The following is a 27,500-nucleotide window of genomic DNA, read 5'->3' on the forward strand; positions in this document are numbered from 1 at the left end:
CCCACATCTCTTCGTCAATAGTAACAGACTATTCTTTCTCCCACACTTGTTTCACCCTCTGTGTGTTGACAGCAGAAAAGGACCTTAAAGCATCATAAAACAGACTTACAGACATTTTCCTTTGTGGGAAAAAAAGCATTCGTTCAATGACAGTCACAACAGGGTTCCCAATTAAGGTGGTGCTCTTCAGAATATAATGTCTTACTTGTAGGAAGCGTAAAAAGTCCTGCTTTGGGAGTTGAAATTTCTCGACCATCTGCTCAAATGACGATCAAATCTTATCAGCGAATAAGTCATTTAGCCTGCGTATGCCCTTATTAAGCCATAAGTTAAAGCCAGCATCCAGCAATCCTGGACTAAAATCTGAGTTGTTAAGAATTGGGGTAAGAGCAGAGGTTAGTTTGGACCTTCCCAGGAAGCGTTGAACTGACCTCCGTACTTTGAGTGTGTTAAGTGGAACGGGATTATTGCAGTGATCTTCTACAGACTTGAAACTTCTGAAAAATAAAAGATCCTGCAAGGGATATTTTGAAAGAGAAGTCTCAATGTCTAACCAAATAGAGATGAACACCTTCCTAATATTGAGTTGCTCTCAGAACAGCCTCAATTTGTCAGGGCATGGACTCTACAAGGTCTCAAAAGCATTCCACAGGGATGCTGGCCCATGTTGACTCTAATGCTTCCCACAGTTGTGTCAAGTTGGCTGGATGTCCTTTGGGTGGTGGACCATTCTTGATACACATTAAAAAAAACTGTTGAGTGTGAAAAACACAGCAGCGTTGCAGTTCTTGACAAAAACCGGTGCACCTGCCACCTACTACCGTACCCCGTTCAAAGGCACTTAAATATTTTGCCTTGCCAATTCACCCTCTGAATGGCACACATACACAATCCATGTCTCAATTAAAGGCTTAAAAATCCTTCCTTAACCTGTCTCCTCCCCTTCATCTACACCGACTGAAGTGGATTTAACATCAATAAGGGATCACAGCTTTCACCTGGATTCACCTGGTCAGTCTACGTCACGGAAAGAGCAGGTGTTCTTAATGTTTTATACAGTCAATGTATAAGTCAGATCTGTCAGAAAGGCCAGTAGGGTTAGTTCCACTGGTACCAAACACCTGGCAGTGAACACACACACACACACACACACACATTAGGGAGTCTATTGAACTATTGTACTAGATTAGTTATGATCAGTATAATGACTTCCATTTGCATATTCAGTGCAGTTCAGGTTATTTAAAGCTGGAGCTCCTTTCGGTCCCTTGTGTCTCAGAACACATTAATGATTCATCTGAGACTGTTCTGAACCAGCTAAAACACACCATGGCAACTTAGACCCCATCACACACAGAGAGGCAGCAGCCTGGCGGATTAACCTGGGTGTGTATTGTGTACATGAGTGTATGCGTGCGTGCGTGCGTGAGTGCGTGTGTGCGCGTGTGTGTGTGTGCGTGCGTGTGTGTATTCAAGCCTAATTTCGAGCAGTTGGCTAATTATCACATTCTCTCTGATCTTGGATTAAACTACAGTCAAACCCCAGAAACGCCTTGGCAACCAGGCTCCATGGCAACGCCATGGAGACAGAGCGCCATGGAGACAGCAGACTAAATAAGCAGCACAGGAAAGGAGGTGTAAAATAGCCTACTAAATGGGATAACAACAAAAAATGTTTCTTTATTTATCCTTTATATAACTAGGCAAGTCAGCTAAGAACAAATTCTTATGTACAATGACGGTCTACCCCGGCCAAATCCTAACCCGGACGACCCTGGGCCTATTGTGTGCTGCCCTGTGGGACTCCCAATCACGGCCGATTGTGATACAGTCTGGAATGGAACCAGGGTCTGTAGTGACACCTCTAGCACTGAGATGCAGTGCCTTAGACCGCTGCGCCGCTCGGGAACCCCATACCTAACCCTTTAGATTTTAGCACCTTGAGGTTGCTGGGAGATGGTGTTTTTGTTGAGAAAACAACTGAGGACACTGGGAGTTGGTGTTCGTAGTGAGTGTGAAAGACAGCTGTAAAGATGGAGAGCTACTCCCATGCCTACAGACAGAGAGAGGGGGAAAGCGAAAGAGAGGGGGGAGAGAGAGAAAGAGAGCGAGAGAGGCCGGCCGGCCGGGGGCATGTACCAGGGATGAAGAGATCGGAGATTGTGGGGGAGGAAAAAGAGAGACAAGCGAGACGGGAGACGGAGTGACGGAGAGAGGCAGAGCTGATGCAGCTCTAAGCAGAAGGAATGCGGTTGGTTCTGCTGAAAATAGGTCACACATCTCAAGCGACTGCTCTCTCTCTCTCCTCTCCAATGAATCAGCATACACTCTATGCATGACTATAACATACCCTTCCCGCTTTACACCACACACTAAACACTAAACTACACAACAGTCTTTCCCTGAGTTTAATATCCAGGCAGGGTGCCCAGGCCCCTTACGCAACATCTAAATCCTCTGGCATGAAAATGACCAATTGCACCAATAGAAGCCCAACTCATCCTTATAGGCAGGGGCCAACAGAGAGAGGCACCGCCTATACATCTGTAGGGGAAGCACTGCCACACATTACACATAAGTCAACAGAGAGAGAGAAAGAGAGTGAGAGACACACACACACAAGGACACAGACTTTCGCACCACTGATCAAAATATGAGGGGGGGTTGTGCAGGCCACAGAAGGAGAATGTCACCTGACATTTCACGCTTGGGTTGCCAGTGTGGCGTCAGGTTTTCTGCCTGGGTTGCCAGGTTTATAGACTAAAACCTGGAATCCCGCCCTCGGTTGAGATCTGGACCCCATCGCCATCTCTCTCTCTGTCCAGAGAGAAAGGGGGAAGGAATAGAGGGAGAGATACTGTACAGGGGGATGACAGACAGACAGAGAGAGAGGAAGGAAGGAAGGAAGGAAGGAAGGAAGGAAGGAAGGAAGGAAGGAAGGAAGGAAGGAAGGAAGGAAGGAAGGAAGGAAGGAAGGAAGGAAGGAAGGAAGGAAGGAAGGAAGGAAGGAAGGAAGGAAGGAAGGAAGGAAGGAAGGAAGGAAGGAAGGAAGGGGGATGATAGAGAGAGAGAGAGTGGAACTCTATGAGGGAGGGACAGCTGCCTGCTCTGAGGGAGAGATGGAGGGATCATGAAGGAATGAAAATAAATGAAATGATGATGAAAAGGACCCCCAGAGGGTTGGCCTCTGCCGGCTAAATAAGTTGTGTGTGTGTGTGTGTGTGTGTGTGTGTGTGTCCTCTGTCTAATTCATCATGATGTAAAGAGTGGGGGTCTGGCAGCCATAACTCATTCAGAACAGACCTTTTAATAAGAGTGAATATATTAGTTCATAGTGTACACACACACACACGCTGCAGGCATGGACACAAGCACATACACACACACACACACACACAATATGTGCCACTCTCGTGCTTACAGTGAATCAACATTGCACAGTATAGAGTTTACCCCAGCCACTGGGTTTGACAGAGAGAGAGAGAGAGAGAGAGAGAGTTGCATCCCTGTCTCACCCCACAGCGCTGTGGAAAGAAGTGTGTGTTTTTTGCACATTTTAACCAAACAACAAGTGTGTGGTTAAAATTGGCAAAAACACACACATTTCTTTCCACAGGGCTGTGGGATGAGACAGGGATGCAGCTTAGCCCCACACTCTTCAACATATATATCAACGAATTGGCGAGGGCACAAGAACAGTCTGCAGCACCCGGCCTCACCCTTCTAGAATCTGAAGTCAAATGTCTACTGATTACTGATGATATGGTGCTTCTGTCCCCAACCAATGAGGGCCTACAGCAGCACCTAGATATTCTGCACAGATTCTGTCAAACTTCGGCCCTGACAGTAAATCTCAGTAAGACAAAAATAATGGTGTTCCAAGAAAGGTCCAGTTGCCAGGACCATAAATACAAATTCCCTCTAGACAGCATTGCCCCTAGAGCACACGAAAACTATATATACCTCGGCCTAAACATCAGCGCCACAGGTAACTTCCACAAAGCTGTGAACAAGCTGAGAGACAAGGCAAGAAGGGCCTTCTATGCCATCAAAAGGAACATAAAATTCGACATACCAATTAGGATCTGGCTAAAAAATACTTGAATCAGTCATAGAACCCATTGCCCATTATGGTTGTGAGGTCTAGGGTCTGCTCACCAACCAATAATTCACAAAATGGGACAAACACCAAATTGAGACTCTGCATACAGAATTCTGCAAAAATATCCTCAGTGTACAATGTAAAACACCAAATAATGCATGCAGAGCAGAATTAGGTCGATACCCGCTAATTATCAAAATGCAGAAAAGAGCCGTTAAATTCTACAATCACCTAAAAGGAAGCGATTCCCAAACCTTCCAAAACAAAGCCATCACCTACAGAGAGATGAACCTGGAGAAGAGTCCCTTAAGCAAGCTGGTCCTGGGGCTCTGTTCACAAACACAAACAGACCCAACAGAGCCCCAGGACAGCAACACAACCAAATCATGAGAAAACTAAAAGATACTTACTTGACAGATTGCAAAGAATTAACAATAAACAGTGCAAACTATGATGCTATTTGGCCCTAAACAGAGAGTACACAATGGCAGAATGCCTGACCACTGCAACTGACCAAAACTTAAGGAGGGCTTTGATTATGTACAGACTCAGTGAGCATTGCATTGCTCTCAAGAGAAGACACACTGCCCACAAAATGAGGTGGAAACCGAGCTGCACTTCCTAACCTCCTGCCAAATGTATGACCATATTAAAGACCCATATTTCCCTCAGATTACGCAGATCCACAAAGAATTTAATAACAAACCCAATTTTGATAAACTCCCATATATATTGGGTGAAATACCACTGTGTGCCATCACAGCAGCAAGATTTATGACCTTTTGCCACAAGAAAAGGGCAACCAGTGAAGAACAAACACCATTGTAAATACAACCCATATTTATGCTTATGTATTTTTCCTTTTGTACTTTAACTATTTGCACATAATATGACATTTGAAATGTCTTTATTCTTTTGGAACTTCTGTGATTGTAATGTTTACTGTAAATTTGTATTGTTTATTTCACTTTTGTTCATTATCTACCTCACTTGCTTTAGCAATGTTAACATTTGTTTCCCATGCCAATAAAGCCCCTTAAATTGACATTGAATTGAGAGAGAGAGAGAGAGAGAGGTAAAGGAGATGGGGAGCAAGAGAGAGAAAGAAGACTGGAATGAATGTCCAACACGTCACACAGTGTCATCTTTACAATGTGTATTTATGTGGTGGGGGACACTAGGACCCCTATAGGCCAGGCCTCCCCTTCCACTGTTGCCGAGGGATACGGAGGTGTGACGTGTTGAGTCACAGTGTAGAGAATTTACTACATCTGTAACAACACCCATGGAGACAGACAGACACATGCGCACGCACACAAACACGCACACACACACACACGCACACACACACACACACACACACACTACCGGTCCAAAGTTTTAGAACCTAATTTTTCCAGTTTTTATTGAAATTCACACAGTTTAATCTCTTAATGTACTCTGAAACTAAAGCATAGAACAGATAGACAATTGGAGACAAAAAAGAAATCATGAAATAGTTTTGTTGAACAAAATTGTATCTACATTTTTTACTTTTGATAAAAGTAGCCACCTTTTGCTGACATAACAGCCGAACACGCATTTTTTCTACAATGGAAATAAAATATCGTTCAGAAAGTTCTTCCCAACACTGTTGCAGAAGTTCCCACAAATGTGTTGCACTTGTAGGTTGCTTTGCTTTCCCCCTTCTGCCCAGTTCATCACAAACCAGCTCGACGGGGTTTAAGTATGGAGACTGTGCTGGCCATTCCACGATTTGAAGTCTACCGTCTTGTTCTTTTCCTCTAAGGTAGTTCTGACGTAGCCTGGAGGTGTGTTCGGGGTCATTATCTTGCTGTAGGATGAACCCTATAGCCTGGAGGTATGTTCGGGGTCATTACCTTGCTGTAGGATGAACCCTATAGCCTGGAGGTATGTTCGGGGTCATTACCTTGCTGTAGGATGAACCCCATAGCCTGGAGGTATGTTCGGGGTCATTACCTTGCTGTAGGATGAACCCTATAGCCTGGAGGTGTGTTCTGGGTCATTATCTTGCTGTAGGATGAACCCTATAGCCTGGAGGTGTGTTCGGGGTCATTATCTTGCTGTAGGATGAACCCTATAGCCTGGAGGTGTGTTCTGGGTCATTATCTTGCTGTAGGATGAACCCTATAGCCTGGAGGTGTGTTCTGGGTCATTATCTTGCTGTAGGATGAACCCTATAGCCTGGAGGTATGTTCTGGGTCATTATCTTGCTGTAGGATGAACCCTATAGCCTGGAGGTATGTTCTGGGTCATTATCTTGCTGTAGGATGAACCCTATAGCCTGGAGGCATGTTCTGGGTCATTATCTTGCTGTAGGATGAACCATATAGCCTGGAGGTATGTTCTGGGTCATTATCTTGCTGTAGGATGAACCCTATAGCCTGGAGGTATGTTCTGGGTCATTATCTTGCTGTAGGATGAACCCTATAGCCTGGAGGCATGTTCTGGGTCATTATCTTGCTGTAGGATGAACCATATAGCCTGGAGGTATGTTCTGGGTCATTATCTTGAGGTAGGATGAACCCCATAGCCTGGAGGTATGTTCTGGGTCATTATCTTGAGGTAGGATGAACCCCATAGCCTGGAGGTATGTTCTGGGTCATTATCTTGCTGTAGGATGAACCCCATAGCCTGGAGGTATGTTCTGGGTCATTATCTTGCTGTAGGATGAACCCTATAGCCTGGAGGTATGTTCTGGGTCATTATCTTGCTGTAGGATGAACCCTATAGCCTGGAGGTATGTTCTGGGTCATTATCTTGCTGTAGGATGAACCCTATAGCCTGGAGGTGTGTCCTGGGTCATTATCTTGCTGTAGGATGAACCCTATAGCCTGGAGGCAAGTTTGGGGTCATTATCTTGCTGTAGGATGAACCCTATAGCCTGGAGGTGTGTCCTGGGTCATTATCTTGCTGTAGGATGAACCCTATAGCCTGGAGGTATGTTCTGGGTCATTATCTTGCTGTAGGATGAACCCCATAGCCTGGAGGTATGTTCTGGGTCATTATCTTGCTGTAGGATGAACCCTATAGCCTGGAGGGGTGTCCTGGGTCATTATCTTGCTGTAGTATGAACCCTATAGCCTGGAGGCAAGTTTGGGGTCATTATCTTGCTGTAGGATGAACCCCATAGCCTGGAGGTATGTTCTGGGTCATTATCTTGAGGTAGGATGAACCCTTGACCAACTTGGTGCACACCAGATGGAATTGCATGGCACTGCGAAATGCTGTGGTAGCCATTATGGGTCAGGGTGCCACTCACTCTGCGCAAGTCGCCGACTCTGGTTCCAGCAAAAGAGCCCCAGACCATCATGCTTCCTCCTCCATGTTTGACAGTTGGTGTCACACACTGAGGAACCATCCTTGCGCCTACTCGACGGTAGACAAAAACCCTGCGTGATGAATAGCATATTTCATCGGTCCATAAGACCGTCTTCCAGTCTTCAGTAGTCCACTGGCGGTGCTTCGTGGCCCAGGCAAGCCTCTTTTTCTTATTTTGCCATCTTAGCAATGGCTTTCATACTGTCACTCGACCTGTCAAACCTGCAGCTCGAAGTCTCCTCTTCACATGTGAAACTGAGACTTGCTGACTTCGACCAGTGTTAAGCTGTGCTTGAAGCTGTTGTTCTATGAGCCACCTATCACGCAAGCTGTTGACTCTCAGAAACTTGTCTTCTGATTCTGTTGTGGCTTTGGGTCTGCCAGACCTCCTCCTGTCAGAGTTTCCAAGTGCCTTTTGATGGTGTAGGAAACTGTACTCACTGACACCTTGGCTACACTTAAGGGTTATAATGGTCTGTCGATCTTCCTTTGTTAATTGCCCTTCTCTATCCATTAGGATTGCAATATACTACTTCCTGCAGTACAATACAGTGAAAATAATGCTTAAGAGGGTGTAGTAACAGTCTGTCCCAACACTGCTTTTATACAGACAGAGGGTGTAGTAACAGTCTGTCCCAACACTGCTTTTATACAGACAGAGGGTGTAGTAACAGTCTGTCCCAACACTGCTTTTATACAGACAGAGGGTGTAGTAACAGTCTGTCCCAACACTGCTTTTATACAGACAGAGGGTGTAGTAACAGTCTGTCCCAACACTGCTTTTATACAGACAGAGGGTGTAGTAACAGTCTGTCCCAACACTGCTTTTATACAGACAGAGGGTGTAGTAACAGTCTGTCCCAACACTGCTTTTATACAGACAGAGGGTGTAGTAACAGTCTGTCCCAACACTGCTTTTATACAGACAGAGGGTTTGTAAGTAATCAACAAAAGTTGGGACACCTGTAGGAATTGTTAGCGTCAACTTTCAAGGCTTAATTTAGGACCATTGCTGCAGAACAGCTGTACGTTGTTAACCCTTTACTTGTTCCCTGAAAAAAGGCTCTTTTTTTATAACTCTGAAATGTACCTTGTTTTTCAGTTTTTGGTAATCCAAACTTTTTTTAAATGTTTTTTTTTAACCTCTGGCAGTTTACCTCTTACCTTTATACCATTTCAGGTTATTCACTGGACTTTCAATAAAATGTCAATAAAAACTGGGAAAATGGGGGTGTTCTAAAACTTTTGACTGGTAGTGTACACGCACACAGAATGAATGACGCCACAGTGAGAAGGGGCGGTTGTTAAAGCTATATCAGATCGAGATAAAGAAGGATGGAGGTAAGTAGCCTACAGTTAGAGGATAACACATGAATGCACAGACGAGACAAGCCGTGTGTGTGTGTGTGTGTGTGTGTGTGTGTGTGTGTGTGTGTGTTTGTGTGTGTGATGTGTTTGTTTGTGTTTGAAATGAAAACCACAACACCATGACGGAATGACTTAGAAAGAGAGAGGAGATAGAGGTGAGGAGAAAAGAGGAAGGAAGAAAGGAGAAAGAAGATGAGGAGGAGGTGGTAAGGTTGGCACCATTCATCCCCAGGCCTGAACGGGGTGAATTGGGGAAGAATGCGGCCTTTATGTGTTAGAAACAAAGAACACACCAACCACGTGTAACAGTATAGCTTCCGTCCCTCTCCTCACCCCTACCTGGGCTCGAACCAGAGACCTTCTGCACACATCGACAATTGACACCCAGGAAGCATCGTTACCCATCGCGCCACAAAAGTCAGGGCCCTTGCAAACCAAGGGAAACAACTACTTCAAGGTCTCAGAGCAAGTGATGACACCGATTGAAACGCTATTAGCGCGCACCACCGCTAACTAGCTAGCCATTTCACATCGGTTACACATGTCTAAACCTATTAGGCTTAGATTGTCACAACAACCTGTCAATATATTAACGTATAATAGATTATCCTGCAGAAAACACATGTAGTTTATGGAATAAGGTTTTCTACTGGGCCAAACTCAGTGGGCTAGCAAACTGGTGACCAGACGAGAGCTCTGTTAGGCCGCTGGCAAAGAGACGGAGCGAAAAGTCGTAAATTAGTTTAATGATCTGGGAGAATCGGTAACAACGCAATTTAAACACCAAGACATGAGAGATTCTCTCTCTCTCTCTCTCTCTGCAGTCACGGAATCCAGAGCTACGTAAAAGAGGGACGGGGGATGTTTCATCAATCATTTAATAGCAGATGTCAGGACAGAGACAGAGAGAGAGAGAGAGATTTCCATATTGTTAAAAACACTGTACATGGTTTTATAATATAACATTTGAAACGCCTTTGAAACCTTTATGAGTGCAATGTTTACTGTAAATCTTTTTGATTTTATTGTTGATGTTGTGTTTTGTTTCTTCTCACTTTTGTTTATTTCACTTGCTTTGACAAGGTAAACGTATGTTTCCCATGCCTATAAAAACCCCTTTGAATTGAATTGACTTGAGAGAGAGATTCGGACATGGAGTTAATAATCCGTAATAACAACCATAGCCATCGCTACTTGCTGTCTCACCTACAGTCAATTCGTATCCTTCCATTTCGCCTTCATCGTACAGAAGCACCCACCCTCTCATCTTCCTCCTCTCTCCACCCCCCTCCTCAAATCCCGCAATAGCCACACCTCCCATCCTCCTTCTCCGAGACACAGCCCTACACAACCCTGATCATACTCGTATAGACACTAATACCCCAGTAGGTTAGCAGTTTGACTAGTAACGATACCACGCTTTTCTCCCTTAACAGATTGGTCTTAATCCGAAATGCAGCATTATGAAAAGACCAGCCTATTTTCTGATCAGCCTGCATTAAGCCAATTAGGCTACTCCTCTCCTCTGAGAGAATGGACAGATGAGGATGGCAGTGCAGGCTACATTATGAGTGGTGTGGTGCCATTTTAGCACATCCTGACAGTAGACTTTTGTCTAATATGATAGGTAGGCTAGTATTCACTTGTGTTGATGACATTGGCCTACATTTAGAGAGAGAGAGAAAGCAAGCGAGCTAGCGAGAAAGCAAATGTTTTCGATATTGTGACACGTAACCTACACCTACTATATTTTCTCCCGTAGCCTACCCGAATAGTTTTATTATGCTTGTGTCTGTCGAGGGTCGGCCATATATGGATTCTTGTTGAACCACCATCATAGCCTACACCAAATAAAATGTCAAAACGATATTCACACAACGGGTCTTATGACAGGCTACCATGTCATTTCATATTTCTATCCCTAGGCCAAACAGTACCGGGGAAATATAATGTTAAACGGGGGAAAAGCGATTCTCTCATCCCAGCTTACCTCTGCGAAAAACGCCTCCATTCTTCTCTATGTTGCTGCCCGGCGCTCGTGAAGTCAATCGGTGGGCAGACGCGTGCCGGTGTTAACAGGGAGCTAAATTACAGCGGGCATCGGGCGAGCTCGGGGCGGGTGGTGGTCTTGTTCGGTGGTGATTTCCATTCATTTGTAAACGTCCCGATTTAAATCCGGACGGCTACAATCCCTGATGTGTGTTCCCACCCAACGTGAACACAGAGAGAGTAAGAGAGAGAGAGAGAGAGAGAGAGAGAGAGAGAGAGAGGACACACACACACCTCTTCTCCGTGTGTACCGTTATAAAAAAAGTCAGATAAATCCCGAACAGGGAATCCAACGGTTCCCTCTTCAGTCCTGGCCCTGAACTGACGGACTCCACCGAGACGCAACCGAGTGTATGTTTGTGTGAAAACGAATAATGGTAAGGATAATGATTATGAGAGACAGAGTTAGGTAGCAACGTTATCATCGCTTGCACATATTTATCCAAAATCTTTGACGCCACCACAACAGATGACATGTTATCATCGTCTCATGAATTCCGTTTGTTTCTGAAGAGGAGGAAAATAACAGGATGTAAACAGAGCTGAGAGTCACACACGCACGCGCGCGCACACACACACAGTTAATCATTGGGCCAGTAACCGAAAAGTTGCTGGATCGAATCCCCGAGCTGACAAGGTAAACATCTGTAGCTCTGCCGCCTGAGCAAGGCAGTTAACCCACTGTTTCCTGGGCATTGAAGACGTGGATGTTGTATGGCAGTCCCCCGCAACTCTCTGATTCAGAGGGGTTGGGTTAAATGTGGAAGACACATTTCAGTTGAAGGCATTCAGTTGTACAACTAACTAGGTATCCCCCTTTCCCTTTCATTATGTGAACTTTCCCAAAAAGCCACCATTTGTGGACTACCTGGGACAGAAACCACCCTCAGGGCCAGAAGAGATACTATGCCCTCTCCCTTCCATCTCTCTCTATCTGTCTCTCTCAGTCTCTCTGCATGTGTATGCCCTTTAGGCATGTCACATGTTGTCTGTGGGAAATCCCATCCCTCACAATGTCAAAGCCAATCAGTTTTAGGTGAAATGGCTGTAAATATATTTTTCTCTCTTTCTCTCTCTACTACGTTTTTTATCTTTTCTGTCTTAGATACACATTTATAACCGTCTGAAATAAGAGACAAAAAGAGAGAGGACACCGACAGGCTATTCATCTGAGAGAGTGAGCACAGAGACAGAGAGAGATAGAGCGAGCGAGAGATAGAGGGAAAACTATCCAACTCTGGTTCTGGAAAGTTACCCGGAGTGCAGGGTTTCATTCCAGCCCTGCAGTAACACACCTGGTTCAGCTAATTATGGCCCAGACAGAGAGAAAACCTTGATTAGTTTAATATTTGAATCAGGTGTGTTTGTGATGCGCAAGAACAAAAGCTTATTTATTGTGAGTCGCTCTGGATAAGAGCATCTGCAAAATGACTCAAATGTCTGTGACTGGTGCGAATTGGCCAGTGGGGAGAGAAGCTTGTATCAGATCAGTTATAAGAAACAGCATCTTCAGATTTGAACCTTACATGGTCACATATTTTCAAGAAGTGGAAACCTTCCGTTGACAGTTGAGAAGAAGCAAGAGGCAGGCCTATGACGCAGCCAGGGTTCTGTCACCAGTTCAATCGGAGATGTTTTGACCAATCAGAGATCTCACCACTGCACTCTGCTCTGACATGTCAGGCCCTCCACGATTCTGTGGAAAAGATGAAGGAGATATTGGGCTCAGCATCACGGGGTCGCCAGTATTGCAACATTGAGGCATAAGATAACTGACCAAAAGCAGATATAAGGCGACTGGTTCGCCACAACACATCAAATCAAATGAAACTGAATATCTCGTACAACGCTGTGTACTACTCCCTTCACAGAACAGCACAAACGGTCTCTAACCAGAATAAAAAGAGGAGTGGGAGGCCCCGGTGCACAACTGAGCAAGAGGCAAGGACATTAGCGTGTCTAGTTTGAGAAACAGACGCTTCACAAGTCTTCAACAAGCAGTTCATTAAATAGTACCCGCAAAACATCAGTCTCAACGTCAACAGTGAAGAGGTGACTCCGGGTTGCTGGTCTTGTAGGCAGAGTTGCAAAGAAAAAGCCCTCAGACTGGCCAATAAAAAGAAAAGATTCAGATGGGCAAAAGAACACAGACACTGGACAGAGGAACTCTGCCTAGAAGGCCAGCATCCCGGAGTCGCCTCTTCACTGTTGACGTTGAGACGGGTGTTTTGCGGGTACTATTAAATGAAGCTGCCAGTTGAGGACTTGTGAGGCGTCTGTTGCTAAAACTAGACACTCTAATGTACTTGTCCTCTGTGTGTGTGTGTGTGTGTGTGTGTGTGTGTGTGTGTGTGTGTGTGTGTGTGTGTGTGTGTGTGTGTGTGTGTGTGTGTGTGTGTGTGAACAGTAAATTGATCTGCCCCCACACACAACACTGACCTCCATCCCGCCTCTGCCCACCATTCATTATTTCATTACCCCCTGACTCAAACATAGGGGACAGAACATGTATCTCACTAACCCATCCCCCCTACTATCACAAACACATTACTCAAAACCCACTGACACAAAGCTACTTGAATGCTGTATAGTGTTTGCAGATGTATGTATACTGTTATGCATGTTTTAGTGTGTGCATGTACAGTATGCATCTGCACGAGTATGTGTGTCAGTCTCCTCTGACTGGTTCTTTAACGTCTGCTCTGGTCTTTCAGGGAGGCAGAGGGGGAGGGAAGGGGGGAGAGGGGTGAGGGTATTTAGGGAAATACAGTAGGAGAAGGGGGTGCGATCTAATTAAGAATCCCATGAGAGATTACTTCATCCTGGATACCCCTATCACCACAGGGGACTCCCCCCCCCCACAACACACACACACACACACACACACACACACACACACACACACACACACACACACACACACACACACACACACACACACACACCAATGACAGCATGTCTTCTTACTAAATTATCTGGCGTGGCGACCTCCTGGCGCCCTACAGACAGTGAGATAATTTAATCAGCTATATCCCCTTCAGCCGGGCATGCACACGTGCGCACGCATACACGCACACTAACACAGCTTAGTTAGGCAAGTCAGCCCATTCATACATCTGTAAACAACAATGACAGTGAAACTGTAAAAAAGCCCTCAGAGTGGAGCAGCAATCTGCTGAGATGGACTTGATCAGGCAAGTTGATTTCACCTGTTGACACTCTCATGCAATCACACACCTGTCACTAATTATCAGGACTGGCCTGATAGGCTTTAAATACAAACTAGACATGTGAATGAGCCTGTCAAGCCATTTCTCTGTTTCTTTCCAGTTGTGCTTATCCAAGTTAAAAGAGTCATTTTTGTTTTGCTTTTTCTATTTTCTTTATTTGAGCTGTATTGGTTTAATAGGTTTATCCTTATCACCTTTTATGTCGTGTAAAAATGTACGTTTATTTACCGGAGTGCTGTCCTATTTCTGTTCTTTGGATTATTTCCGAGGATCCAGCACCTAATTTAAGTTTCTATGAGGTGGATTGGAGCACGTTGTTTATCTTTTCATGTTATGTAACCTGCTTATGACATCTCATTTAGTTACAGAACCACACACACACCAACCTTTACCATGTCCAACTACCAGTCCTAAATAAATATGTGAACTTTGGCAATGTCTCTGCTGTCTGTTTGCTCTCCGACTGGAGCAGAGTACCCCTGGTGACATCTATCCCACTCCAATTCGCATACCGCCCCAACAGACCCACAGATGACGCAATCTCTATTGCACTCCACACTGCCCTCTCCCACCTGGACAAAAGGAACACCTACGTGAGAATGCTGTTCACTGACTACAGCTCAGCCATCAACAGCATAGTGCCCTCAAAGCTCATCAGTAAACTAAGGACCCTGAGATGAAACACCTCCCTCTGCAACTGGATCATGGACTTCTTGATGGGATCCTGGTCTTCCTGACGGGATCCTGGTCTTCCTGACAGGCTGCCCCTAGGTGTTGCGGGTAGGAAACACATCCGCAACGCTGACCCTCAACACTGGGGCCCCTCAGGGGTGCGTGCTTAGTCCCCTCCTGTACACCCTGTTCACCCATGACTGCGTGGCCGCACACAACCCCAACACAATCATCAAGTTTTCTGACGACACGACGGTGATAAGCCTGATCACCGACGACGATGAGACGGCCGACAGGGAGGTCAGAGATCTGGCAGTGTGGTGCCAGGACAACAGCCTCTCTCTCAACGTCAGTAAGACAAAGGAGCTGATCGCTGAGCACTTTGAGTTCCTCGGTGTCCATATCACGAAGGAATTATCATGGTGCACACACACCAACACAGTCGTGAAGAGGGCACGACAAGTACCCTCAGGAGGCTGAAAAGATTTGGCATGGACAGCTGCACCATTGAGAGCATCTTGACTGGCTGCATCACCGCTTGGTATGGCAACTGCTTGGCATCTGACCGCAAGGCACTACAGAGGGATGTGTGTGCAGCCCAGTACATCACTGGGGCCGAGCTCCCTGCCATCCAGGACCTCTATACCAGGCGGTGTCAGAGGAAGGCCCTAAAAATTGTCAAAGACTCCAGCCACCCAAGTCATAGACTATTCTCTCTGCTACCTCACGGCAAGCGGTACCGATACACTAAGTCTGCAACCAACAGAACTCTGAACAGCTTCTACCCCCAAGCCATAATACTGCTAAATATTCTGGGAAACTATTAAACAAACTATCTTCATAGACTCTTTTTGCACTAACTCTTTTGACTCATTTATTATCTATCCCGTCTAGTCACTTTACCCCTACCTATATGTACATATTTACCTCAATTACCTCATACCCCTGCACATCAACTCGGCACTGGTACCCCGTGTATATAGCCAAGTTATCGTTACTCATTGTGTGTTCTTTCATTATATTGTTCTGTCTGCATCGTTGGGAAGAGCCTGCAACGAAGCATCTCACTGTTAGTTTACAGCTGTTGTTAACGAAACATGTGTCAAATAAAATGTGATTTGATCCAGCCACTTAACTATCTTGGGTTTGTTGGCCTATTTTTCAGAAACATACTGTTCATTCGTCAGTACACTGCATTTAAGGTTGTTTTACACACTGAGGCCTGTGTTATGAACAGAAGGTGTTGCCCATAGGACTATTGCCATATCATCATTTAGCATCTCAGTACCAACTAGGGGTTGTTGTCAGAATAGATGTGTGTGTTTATAAACTGTACACTCCTAGAAAAAAGGGTTCTTCGGCTGTCCCTATAAGACAACCCTTTTTGGTTCCAGGTAGAACTCTTTTGGGTTCCATGTAAAGGGTTCTAGATACCACTTTTATTTCCTAAGAGTGTAGTGTTTCTGTCTTGGACAGACTTTATCAGATTATCCCAAATGAATCCTAATCGCACCAGATTTAATAGCCCTACTCACTATAATGAGCAGATTACACACGCACACATGTACACACGCCTGCACACACGCACACAAAGACAGACAGCGAGAGAAAAGGGGTAGAGGGTGAGATGGAGAGCGATGTGGGGAGAATGAAAGGATGAAACAGATGGCCAAATAGTTTGCTTATATATGCAACAGACACACTGAACAAAAGGCCAGCTGTCACTCCAGCAGCCCACAGTCACATTATGAATATTCTCATCCACACACTCCACAATGTCTATATGCCTTGTTTTAGAACAAACAACTTGGTTAATAGCAGATACATGTAATTGAGAGTCTAATCGATTTCATCATTAGACTGTAAGGCACAGCCAATGCAACTTCAAACGTTAGCAGTAGGTTGGGTTTATAGCGCAACCCTGAGGTTAGTTTTAGTATAGCAGCACCTCCGACTGTGTCAATGTTATTGTAATACCATACATATTCACCAAGTGGCGGTAAAATACCATTCATTAAATTTAGAGGCGCGCCCATAAATATCATATAGGCTTTATTAAAAATGACTGTACATTCAATTCATAATTGAAGTTTTCTCGTCGTCAGGAACTACATGTAGTCTAGATACTTTTGCGCTTTAGATGACGATAGATGAGATTGCTTTACATTTAATTCAAAATATGGAGGAATATAATAATTGACCATTAACCAAAACCTGCATGGCATAAACCCTGTGTGAGGTTCAAAGGGCGTGTCATAAAAGCCGAACCAGGAGCTTTGAGAGCCCGCCTCTTACTGTCTATGACTGGCTGTTTTCTTCCCATTTGTGAAAAACACTCTTCTGATTGGCTAAACCAGGTATCAATCAGCCGTGACAGGCATCGGTGTACATGATGTGTTTTCAGAAATGAAACCAAATGTCGCCTCAGACTCAAAAAGAAACACGAAAACAAAACCTAGACGTCTTCTAAAAAAGGGCTCGGCAATTCTCCTTGACGATTAGACCGCCTGCCGTTGACGTGTCAAAGGTAGGCTGCGACAGACTAATAGTCGAGTGTGGTATGAAAATATAGAGCTAAATCATTGTGATGTTTCTGTCGATCTGCCTTAAACAAGCACATTTTTTTCAACAATAGCATTTTGCCAGTATCCTGAGAACCAAATAATCTTCACGGTTTCGGTTCTTCCTAGGATAGCACATCTGCCTACACTTTCCCGGGCTGCCTAGCTAACGTTACACAGTGTGTGTGTGCTTTATAAAATCATTGCTATATTGCAAGCAGTGGGATAGGTTTATCGTTGCAATTTCATAATATTAGAATTGTAAATGTTCCATGTTCTCTTTCTGTAGGGTGAAATGTAAACGGCAATCCCCTAACGTGTAATAATCCTGGAATGGAGCTAATCTATGTTTGGTCAACAAAGGTGGGCCATTTTCTTGTATGTAGGCCTAAATACGTGTAGCCGAATCATTTTCCAGGTAAGCTATTTGCTGAGGACTCGAAGATGCAACAATGTTTACACGTACATGTAGATTATAGCATAGGAGGAGGCTGCGTGTCATTGTCGCCTTTCAAAAGACAAGCTGGATCAGGAATTCCCATTGTATATAAATTAAAGCCTCGCTGCGCACGTTGGTCGAAAATCATTAATACACTTGGTTTTTGACGCTCACAATTTGTCAGGGGAGTAAAATTAGAGCCGTAGGCTATAATGTGGTTTAAAACGCTGTCTGTCTCAATGTCTGTGGTTGTGATTCCGCTCGAGTCGCAGAGCACGTTTCGCAACACTGTCCATTGTGTCAGCAGCGTTCTGCCAGTGACATGTCTAAATTGGCCAACATGATTAACGATGGCTGTTGTATACTAGGCAAACGGTCATGGAACTTTCGTGGTATTATGGCCTATTATTTGCTGCAAGAATTGCTTTTGTGTGCCTATATCCACACCTGTCAGTTGTCTGTCTGTCGTGTCTTTCAAGCATTGCTACATCCGGGTTCCAAGTGATGGATGGAGCACAGGTGTGGTATGGCTTATTTACGAGTATGGCTTCCTTTCCTCGCCTCCTCTCCTTTATTTACTTTCATTTGAGGAGCTGGATAGGTGGATGTCTGAAAGAGGCTCCCTCTGTTACTCAATCCAGTGCAGACGAGGGAAGAGAAAGACACATTGTTATTGTAATACAGAATATCTGTGGATTTATGGCACTGATCTCTCTCTCTCTCTCTCTCTCTCCCACCCTTTCTGTTGTCCACTGGTCCAATCAGTAGCTAGGGGCTTGATTGCTGGGGTTAACTGAAGCTGTGGTTACCATGGCGGCACACTTTGACACAGAGTACCAGCGCCTAGAGGCTTCATACAGTGACTCTCCACCCGGAGAGGAGAACCTACTGGTGCACATACCTGATGGAAACAAGTGTAAAGCTCTTAAGTAGATACACACACACACATCCACACACGTGCGCACACACACACACACTAACCTGTTTTTGTTGTTGACTGTTCTCTGCAGCCCCGTGGCACCACATAGAGAACCTGGACCTGTTCTTCCAGAGGATATCCTTTTACCCCTCTGTGTCTCTGTCTGTACTCCCGGATCATTCACTACTACAACTACCCCAGGGGTTATTTTAAGACCAGGAGGGTCAACACCTTCCGGGAGAAAAATACAATCTGGTGTGTAAGAGCAGGGCTGGAATAAAAGCCTGCACGCCCAAATAAAATTTGATTTTATTTTATTTTATTTGATTAGCTCTCCAGGAGGAAGAATGTTGAGCTGGTGACTTGAGTTAATACTATAGCCGACTAGACTTTCATTATGAGAGGACACATGCTACTTTTATGTCATCATCTGATCCTTGACCCCTGGCACGTCTATAACCTGCACCAGAAGAATGGCTTCACTTGTATGCTGCTGGGAGAGGTCTTTGAGCTGGTGTAAGTACACTGTGTGTGTGTGTCTTCTATGTGGTCCATGTCGGTGTCCTGAGGGGTCATTTTTAACTTTTTTCTCTCTCTCTCTCCTCTTTCCCCCTTTCTCCCCCTCTGTAGCCAGTTGCTGTTTGTGGTAGGATTCACAGTCTTCTTGGCTAACTGTGTGGACTATGACATTCTGTTCGCTAACAAGTTTGTCAACCACACCGACTCCTCCAAAGTCACACTGCCTGACGCCTTCCTGCCTGTGGACGTCTGCGGTGCAAGGTAAGGCTTATAAATGCTTTATAAATTCAGTATAAACAATTCATTAACAGATCTTTAGCACTCAAGTTGATAAGGAATGCTGGAAATTGTCCTTACTGCTTGTTGTTTTCCCACCGGTATCCGTGACAACCTGTTTGTTTTCCCGCCAGTATCCATGCCAACCCGCTTGTAGTTTTCCCGTCAGTATCCATGACAACCTGATTGTTGTTTTCCCCGCCAGTATCCGTGACAATGTGGCAGTGATGTTTGTGTTGATGATATCTGGAGTGTTCTGGCTGCATCGCCTCATCAAGTTCATCTACAACGTCTGCTGCTACTGGGAGATACGCTCCTTTTACACCAACGCACTCAAGATGAGCATGGTGAGTGTGTGTGTGAGTGTGTCTGTCTGCGTGTCTTCAACCTACTGGTTCAACTACTGATCTCCACCCCGCCTCTCCTCCTCCCCTCCCCCCTCCTCCTCCTTGTCTCCTCCTCTCCTCCCCCCTCTCTAGGCAGAGCTGCCATACTTCACATGGCAGGAGGTTCAGGCCCGGATCGTTGAGATCCAGAAGGAACACCAGATCTGTATCCACAAGAAAGAACTCACAGAACTGGACATATACCACCGTATCCTGCGCTTCAAAAACTACATGGTGTGTGTGTGTGTGTGTCTGTGTGTGTGTGTGTGTGTGTGTGTGCACTCACGTGTGTTTGTGTTATTGTCAGAGTACAGCTTCTTTACCATTCCTTGCTTGTACTCCTGCTACTGAACCACCTGTCAATCAAAAACAACAACACCTAAACCCCTTTCTTCTTCCTCCAGGTTGCCATGGTAAATAAGTCCCTCCTTCCCGTGCGTTTCCGCCCTCCACTGCTCGGGGAGAGTGTGTTTTACACCCGCGGCCTCAAGTACAACTTTGAACTCATCTTCTTCTGGGGGCCAGGTTGGTGTGTGTGTGTGTTTTGTAGTTTGTGCTTGTGCTTGGTACGCTTTGTTTGGTACACTTTTCACTAGTGATGCACCGATATGACATTTTTGGCCGGTTCCGATATCCAATATTTTCCTTGCCAAAAAAAAAAACATATCGATATTAAACATTTTAGTGGCCTTTTAAGCATTCTAGTACAGTTAAATAGTTATCACACATGGACACATCGGTCTAAGGCACTGCATCTCAATGCAAGAGGCGTCACTACAGTCCCTGGTTCGAATTCATGTTATATCACATCCGGCCGTGATTGGGAGTCCTATAGGGCGGCACACAATTGGCCCAGTGTCGTCCAGGTTTGGCCGGGGTAGGGTGTCATTGTAAATCAGAATTTGTTCTTAACTGAGTAGTTAAATATAAGTTACACACACACACAAACACACCACACTGACCAACAATGTATTTTGTTGGCATTTATGTATGTCCCCATTACCAGTAAAAACCTAATCAAAACCTATTTATTTCACTTACTTGCGGTGCTGTTTCGTTGTTCATTTGTTCAGTTGTTTCATTCTCAACCAGGATTTCTATGAACGCCGTTTGTGTCTTTGCATGTCAAAAAAGATACACGTCAAATAACACTTTGATGTGTCAAATAAGCTTGTTGACCAATCAGGACCTGAATATGACTACACGTCACATAATCATTTAACGCGTTCATACGTTTTTTACGTAGTTATTACACATTGGTTACACTATCACTCGTATTTCATATGTCACAACGATTCATCGATACCTATGCTATGATGCTGGTCAACTTGTCTCGTGCACCTACAGTGCTGGTCATAAAAAAGCTAGCTAGCTGATGGATGCAAACCATGTTCTTCCCCAAAAACAGCAAAATGACATCATCTGTTTCAGTAGCTATAGTTAGCTTTCTGAATATATAGCTAGGTGTCACCATCCAAAATAACCCTCATTTATAAGACCGTTCTTATTTGATTAATGGTGGTCGGACCCATCTATGGGAAGCTAGCCACAGTAAGGATTAGCCACAATAGTGGAATTTGCGGTTAGCCTTCAAAATAAAAGTATGTCATTGACTGTGATACAAAATAGTAGAATTATGCCATAATTGAATAGATCATGCTAAACGAGGTTGGAATGTTGTTATATAAAATCAACAAAAGACAATAATTTGTTAATTTGATAAAAATCTGTTTGAATCACACTGGATGTATTATACTTTAGAATTGCATTGGGGCAAACTTATTTCACTGAACAGCCTTACCTGTGGATTAATGACATGGTGTATCAGTCTTCTCAGTGACACCCAGAGAACATTAGCGTCGTAGCTCTTATTGCGGGACTCTGAAACAACTGTGAATTGAGCCACATTTGTTGTCAACCTATGTGTATTGAACACTATTCCTGAGGAAAAACCATACTGCGTGGATGTTTTGGGGTCTGGAAAAAATATATTGGGTATTGAGTAGACTGATACCTCATTTCATTGATCCCCAATCCTTAGGTAAAGCTGTACAGTGCAATATGAATGTCAATACACACAATAGGCTGACTGGGGAGGTGGTTTCACACAGTCACAGTCCCGCGATAAGAGCTACAATGCTAATATTTGCGTAAATTCTTCACAGTTGTGTTCTGTGGGTGTCACCGAGTAGACTGATACCCCATTTCATTGCTTCAAATTCCAACCAAGTTTAACATGATCTAGTCTAAATGTGTCATGATTCCACCAATTTTAACCTTCTGCATCACTTTCAAAGAGATACTTTTATTTTGAAGGCAAATCGCAAATTCCACTATTGTGCCTAATCCTTATTGTGGCTAGACTCACAACACATAACCCGGTCCAGTTGAGCCTCACTAGTCAGGTGAAGCTAGCTGGCTGCATATAACGTTATCTTTGGGCAAAAGGGTTAGGAGCAATGAGGAATCGGCCTAGAAGCGGCCCTTTTCCGGGGGACCGGAACTGATTGAACCGGGTGTCGGACTCGGCCCGGAATCAAAATGAATGACTGCCTAGAATTGGCCCAAGTACATCGGGCCGTTTCCGTCTACCAGAATTCAGCCGACTTCGCCGGCATCTTACCAGAATCCCCCTAGAAGCGGCCCGATGCAAATTTAAATAAATGTATACAAAATTACCCCATTTTAGTCATTTTAAATATGAATATTATACATTTTATACATACAAATTATAAAAAAATTACAAAAAATATTTTGTCTTGGAGGAATCACCTGGTGACTGTGTCAGCGTACATGCGCCTGGCCCGCCACAGGAGTCGCTACAGCGTGATGAGACCAGGACATCCTGGCCGGTCAAACCCTCCCCTAGCTCGGATGACGCTGGGCCAATTGTGCATCGCCTCATGGTTCTGGGGAGGTTGTGGTCGGCACGGTTCTCAAACCAGCATCTGTAGCAACGCAGTTTGCACTGTGATGCAGTGTCTTAGACCGCTGCGCCACTCGGGAGGCTCGCTCCACAAAGTTTTTAATGCTTATCAATTGCCTTAAAGAATTTCATTTAAATGTTAATTGTATTTTTTGATCACAGAAACAATGAGAAAATATGGAAAAATAAATAATGAAATGTTAATTATGTAAAGCAGCCCGTGTAATCATCTGCCAGAGGCCTGAGCCCCAAGTAGTACATTTGGGCCAGATAACTCACACCGGAATCGGCCCGAGCTCAATCCCCACATCCTAGCCATAAGTAATACTGCTGAAGGCGGCCCAGACTCGGGCCACACGATGTCGGCCGAGTCTGACTCTCAGCCGAGTGCCCCGACACTCAGCCGGAATCAGCCCAGATCCACTGAGCTAGTTATTTATTTTCATGAACTGAAGTTTCGATTTCAATAAGCAAACGACAAGTGGCAACCTAGCTAATACTTACTCACAAGGATTCCTAAATCATTGCTAAGAATAACTGGTCATTGTTTTCAGGCTGGAAGCATTGGTGCTAGCTAGGTATCAAGCTAAAGCTAGCTAGCTATAGCTACCCCAGATGTTGCGGTTGAACAAATGATGCTTTATTACCAATGCGGTATTGTAAACACGTCGTTCGTGGCCGGGGTTGGCTTGTTTACAGACTTTTTTTGTACAGCTTTGACAGTGCGACTGATAGACAGGTGTTATTTGACGTGTCAAATTGAAAGCTTATTTAACGCGTCAAATAGTGTTATTGTCAAGTAGTGTTATTTGACGTGTATCTTTTTTGACACGCAAAGACCCGAACGGCGTTCCATAGTATGTCGTGAAGCTAATAGCAGTGACGCTGAAAAATAGCGCACTCAGTAGTGTGTACCGGCGCTCGACCAGTCGCGTAAGCCAACATCACCCACAACAGAGAACGGTTGATTGTCAAGGGCAATGAATTCCATTATCTTGGTGTTAATGGATTATGCCTTTTGAGTTGTCTCGCTGAAAATCTCTTACTCTTTCAAATGTCTGCTGGACTTGTTGACTGCTCGATCCACACGGCAGACATTGTGGGACAGGTGAGGAAGGCTGTGTTGCGCCACATTTTACGTGGCGTCATGACGTTATGTACCTACGTTTATATAGGTACGTCAGCTTTGACAGCAGTTTTGCACATCGGTGTTGAACTAGACATCGGGCCGATACCGATGTCGCCGTTTTTAGCTAATATTGTCTGATACCGATATGTTCACCAATTTTGTATATTGTGCATCCCTACTTTTCACCTCTCTCTCTCTGTGTCTCTCTGTGTCTCTCTCTCTCTCTCTCTCTCTGTGTCTCTCTCTCTCTCTCTGTGTCTCTCTCTCTCTCTCTGTGTCTGTCTCTGTGTCTCTCTCTGTCTCTGTCTCTCTCTCTGTCTCTGTCGCTCTGTCTCTGTCGCTCTCTGTCTCTGTCTCTGTCGCTCTCTGTGTCTTTGGGTCTCTCTCTGTGTGTCTCTCTCTCTCTCTCGCCTCTCTCTCTCTCTGTGTCCCTCTCTCTCTCTCACCCCCTCTTCCCAGGCTCTCTGTTTGAGAGTGAGTGGAGTTTGAAGCCGCAGTATAAGAGAGGTGGTAACAGGTTGGAGCTGGCAGACAAACTGGCATCACGTATACTGTGGATCGGCATCGCCAACCTCTTACTCTGTCCTGTCGTACTGGTCTGGCAAATACTGTATGCCTTCTTCAGCTATACAGAGGTAGGGACACGCACACACCGCTGTGCTCCGTTATGGAGGTGTAACAGATGCTGTAAAGCTCATTTATTTGTGTGTGTGTGTGTGTGTGTGTGTGTGTGTGTGTGTGTGTGTGTGTTTGTGCATGTAGGTGATAAAGCGTGAGCCAGGTAGTTTGGGAGCGAGGTGTTGGTCTCTGTACGGTCGATGTTACCTTCGCCACTTCAATGAGCTGGACCACGAACTGATGTCACGGCTCAGCAAGGGCTACAAAGTAGGAATGAACACACACACACACACATAAAGGGTGTGTAAGGTAATTTTTGTGAAATTGATGAACTGATTCTTGTCTGTTGCTGTCAGTGGTGTCTAAATGCCAGATGTTCTTCACTTCCATGCGTGTGTCCCCCCTCCAGGCGTCCTCTAGGTATATGAACTGCTTCCTGTCCCCGTTGCTGACGGTGGTGGCTAAGAACGTGGCCTTTTTTGCTGGCTCCCTATTGGCTGTCCTCATTGCGCTGACCATCTACGACGAAGACGTCCTCGCCGTGGAACACGTCCTGTCGTCCATCACCCTGCTGGGAGTGTGTATCACTGTCTGCAGGTGTGTGTGTGTGTCTGTCTCTGTGTGTGTCTATCTGTGTGTGTGTTTGTCTGTGTGCTAGGTCATTTTGAAGGGTTTGGTACATTCTTTCACACTCTCCCTCTCTCCTCAGGTCTTTTATCCCAGACAAACACCTGGTCTACTGTCCAGAGCAGCTGCTCAGGTTGATCCTGGCTCACATCCACTACATGCCAGACCACTGGCAGGGCAACGCCCATCGCTACGAGACACGAGACCAGTTCTCACAGCTCTTCCAGTACAAGGCTGTGAGTAGCACTATAGCCACCCTTTATAAAGCATGAACTTATGAGTCATTTCTGAAGCACGTAGCATATTCCTCTCTACCTGGCCAGAGCCTTTATTCACAAAGCGTCTCAGATTAGAAGTGCTGGTCTAGGATCAGTGTTCCCTTTTAAGGTTGTAATGAAGACGATTATGTACAGGGGGGGGTGACCTGATCCTAGATCAGCATTCAGGTGTTTTAACCTTTCCTCTGCCTGTCCAGGTGTTTATCCTAGAGGAGCTGACCAGCCCCCTGGTGACTCCCTTCATCCTGATCTTCAGTCTGAGGAGGAAGTCTCTGGAGATCATTGACTTCTTCAGGAACTTCACCGTGGAGGTGGTAGGGGTGGGAGACACCTGCTCCTTCGCTCAGATGGACATCAGACAGCACGGTCACCCCGCGGTGAGACTCGCACGCACACACACACACGGCTCATATGTACACACACACACACACACACACACACACGGCTCATATGTACACACACACACACACACACACACACACACACACACACACACGGCTCATATGTACACACACGCACACACACAGATGGGCAATGCATAAATAGTGACTCTCTTTCCCTCTCTCTCACCCTTTCCCGTCCCTAACTCCTTCCTTCTCTCCTTTCTCTTACTTCTTCCTCTTCCTCCCTCCAGTGGATGTCTGAGGGGAAGACAGAGGCATCTATTTACCAACAGGCGGAGGATGGGAAGACTGAGCTGTCCCTGATGCATTTTGCCATCACCAACCCCCAGTGGCAGCCCCCCACCGAGACCACTCACTTCATCAGCCAGCTGAAGGAGAGAGTACAGAGAGAGACTACAGGAGACAGACAGACTCTCACCTCACTGTCGGGGTCAGAGGTAGGGAGACATACACACTCTCACCTCACTGTCGGGGTCAGAGGTAGGGAGACAGACACACTCTCACCTCACTGTCAGAGGTAGGGAGACAGACACACTCTCACCTCACTGTCAGAGGTAGGGAGACAGACAGACTCTCACCTCACTGTCAGAGGTAGGGAGACAGACACACTCTCACCTCACTGTCGGGGTCAGAGGTAGGGAGACATACACACTCTCACCTCACTGTCAGAGGTAGGGAGACAGACACACTCTCACCTCACTGTCAGAGGTAGGGAGACAGACACACTCTCACCTCACTGTCAGAGGTAGGGAGACAGACACACTCTCACCTCACTGTCAGAGGTAGGGAGACAGACACACTCTCACCTCACTGTCAGAGGTAGGGAGACAGACACACTCTCACCTCACTGTCAGAGGTAGGGAGACAGACAGACATGCCAATACATACATTGACACTTCAATTTTGATCTCAAGTTTAACATTGTATACATTTCTGAGTTTTTTTGTTTACACTGGTATTAAAGGTAAAAAATCAAATTCTCTCTCTCTCTCTCTCTCTCTCTCTCTGTCTCTGTCTCTGTCTCTGTCTCTGTCTCTCTCTCTCTGTCTCTCTGTCTCTGTCTCAGCCAAGGAGTCTCATAGCTAACTTCCTGGCAGGTCCTCCCTCATTGGCCTCTCTTCATCTGGGGCGGGACGGCTCCTTGACCGATCACGGGCCGGTGGGTGTTAATGACGGAGCGTCAGCCTTGCGCTCCCTCTCAGTCAGCAGCACGAGGGGCAGCTGTAGCTCCGCCCATAGGTCGGCCGGACACGCCTCTTTTGCAAGCAGAGCCATGCCGGGATCAAGGTAAAGCCCACACTCCTCCCACAATTAATCAAGCAATCTATCAACTAACCATCAATCAACTAACTCTCTTTCTCTCCCCCCCACCAGTACTGATGCTCGAACTGCTAGTTCAGGCAGTAGTGTGTGGGAAGGTCAACTGACTAGTCTCGTCCTATCAGAATACGCCTCCACGGAGATGAGCATCCACGCACTCTATATACATGAGGTCTGTCTGTCTGTCTGTCTGTGTCTGGATGGATGGTTTTACAAATGTTGCAATAAAGAGCGTCAAGTAAATGTGTCTCTCCCCCTTCTCTCCCCTCCCACTTCCTCTCCCCCCTCTCTCTCCTTGTTCCCACTTCCCTCCCACTTCCTCTCTCCTCTCTCTC

The 27,500-nt window shown here is 45.5% G+C and overlaps 2 protein-coding genes across 9 annotated transcripts in view; one reads left to right on the top strand and one right to left on the bottom strand.

Annotated features, from left to right (window-relative positions):
- The window catches only part of LOC112241095 (unconventional myosin-X), a 69,879-nt gene extending 58,769 nt beyond the window's left edge, over positions 1–11,110 (bottom strand). Inside the window, exon 1 of one of the 2 annotated variants that reach the window (XM_042296935.1) lies at positions 10,803–11,110. In XM_042296935.1, the coding sequence (XP_042152869.1) occupies positions 10,803–10,823 (21 nt within the window). In that variant the 5' untranslated portion in view covers positions 10,824–11,110. The remainder of the gene's footprint in view (positions 1–10,802) is intronic. The other variant, XM_042296934.1, reaches the window with a different exon arrangement.
- Positions 11,111–17,137: 6,027 nt separating this feature from the next.
- LOC112247030 (autophagy-related protein 9A-like) overlaps positions 17,138–27,500 on the top strand; it is an 11,647-nt gene continuing 1,284 nt past the window's right edge. The window contains exons 1-17 of one of the 7 annotated variants that reach the window (XM_042296936.1): positions 17,138–17,290; positions 17,614–18,282; positions 18,532–18,679; positions 18,774–18,817; positions 19,134–19,198; positions 19,313–19,462; positions 19,683–19,824; positions 19,957–20,097; positions 20,268–20,388; positions 24,378–24,553; positions 24,681–24,803; positions 24,946–25,133; positions 25,246–25,399; positions 25,639–25,818; positions 26,076–26,282; positions 26,912–27,132; positions 27,220–27,337. In XM_042296936.1, coding sequence (XP_042152870.1) covers positions 18,574–18,679; positions 18,774–18,817; positions 19,134–19,198; positions 19,313–19,462; positions 19,683–19,824; positions 19,957–20,097; positions 20,268–20,388; positions 24,378–24,553; positions 24,681–24,803; positions 24,946–25,133; positions 25,246–25,399; positions 25,639–25,818; positions 26,076–26,282; positions 26,912–27,132; positions 27,220–27,337 — 2,136 coding nt within the window. In that variant the 5' untranslated portion in view covers positions 17,138–17,290; positions 17,614–18,282; positions 18,532–18,573. Of the gene's footprint in view, positions 17,291–17,613; positions 18,283–18,528; positions 18,680–18,773; positions 18,818–19,133; positions 19,199–19,312; positions 19,463–19,682; positions 19,825–19,956; positions 20,098–20,267; positions 20,389–24,377; positions 24,554–24,680; positions 24,804–24,945; positions 25,134–25,245; positions 25,400–25,638; positions 25,819–26,075; positions 26,283–26,911; positions 27,133–27,219; positions 27,338–27,500 lie in introns of all 7 variants that reach the window. The other 6 variants (XM_042296939.1, XM_042296938.1, XM_042296940.1 and 3 more) reach the window with 6 other exon arrangements.

This window comes from Oncorhynchus tshawytscha, linkage group LG14 (assembly GCF_018296145.1).
Source record: "Oncorhynchus tshawytscha isolate Ot180627B linkage group LG14, Otsh_v2.0, whole genome shotgun sequence".
In the NCBI taxonomy this organism is placed as follows: Eukaryota; Metazoa; Chordata; class Actinopteri; order Salmoniformes; family Salmonidae; genus Oncorhynchus; species Oncorhynchus tshawytscha.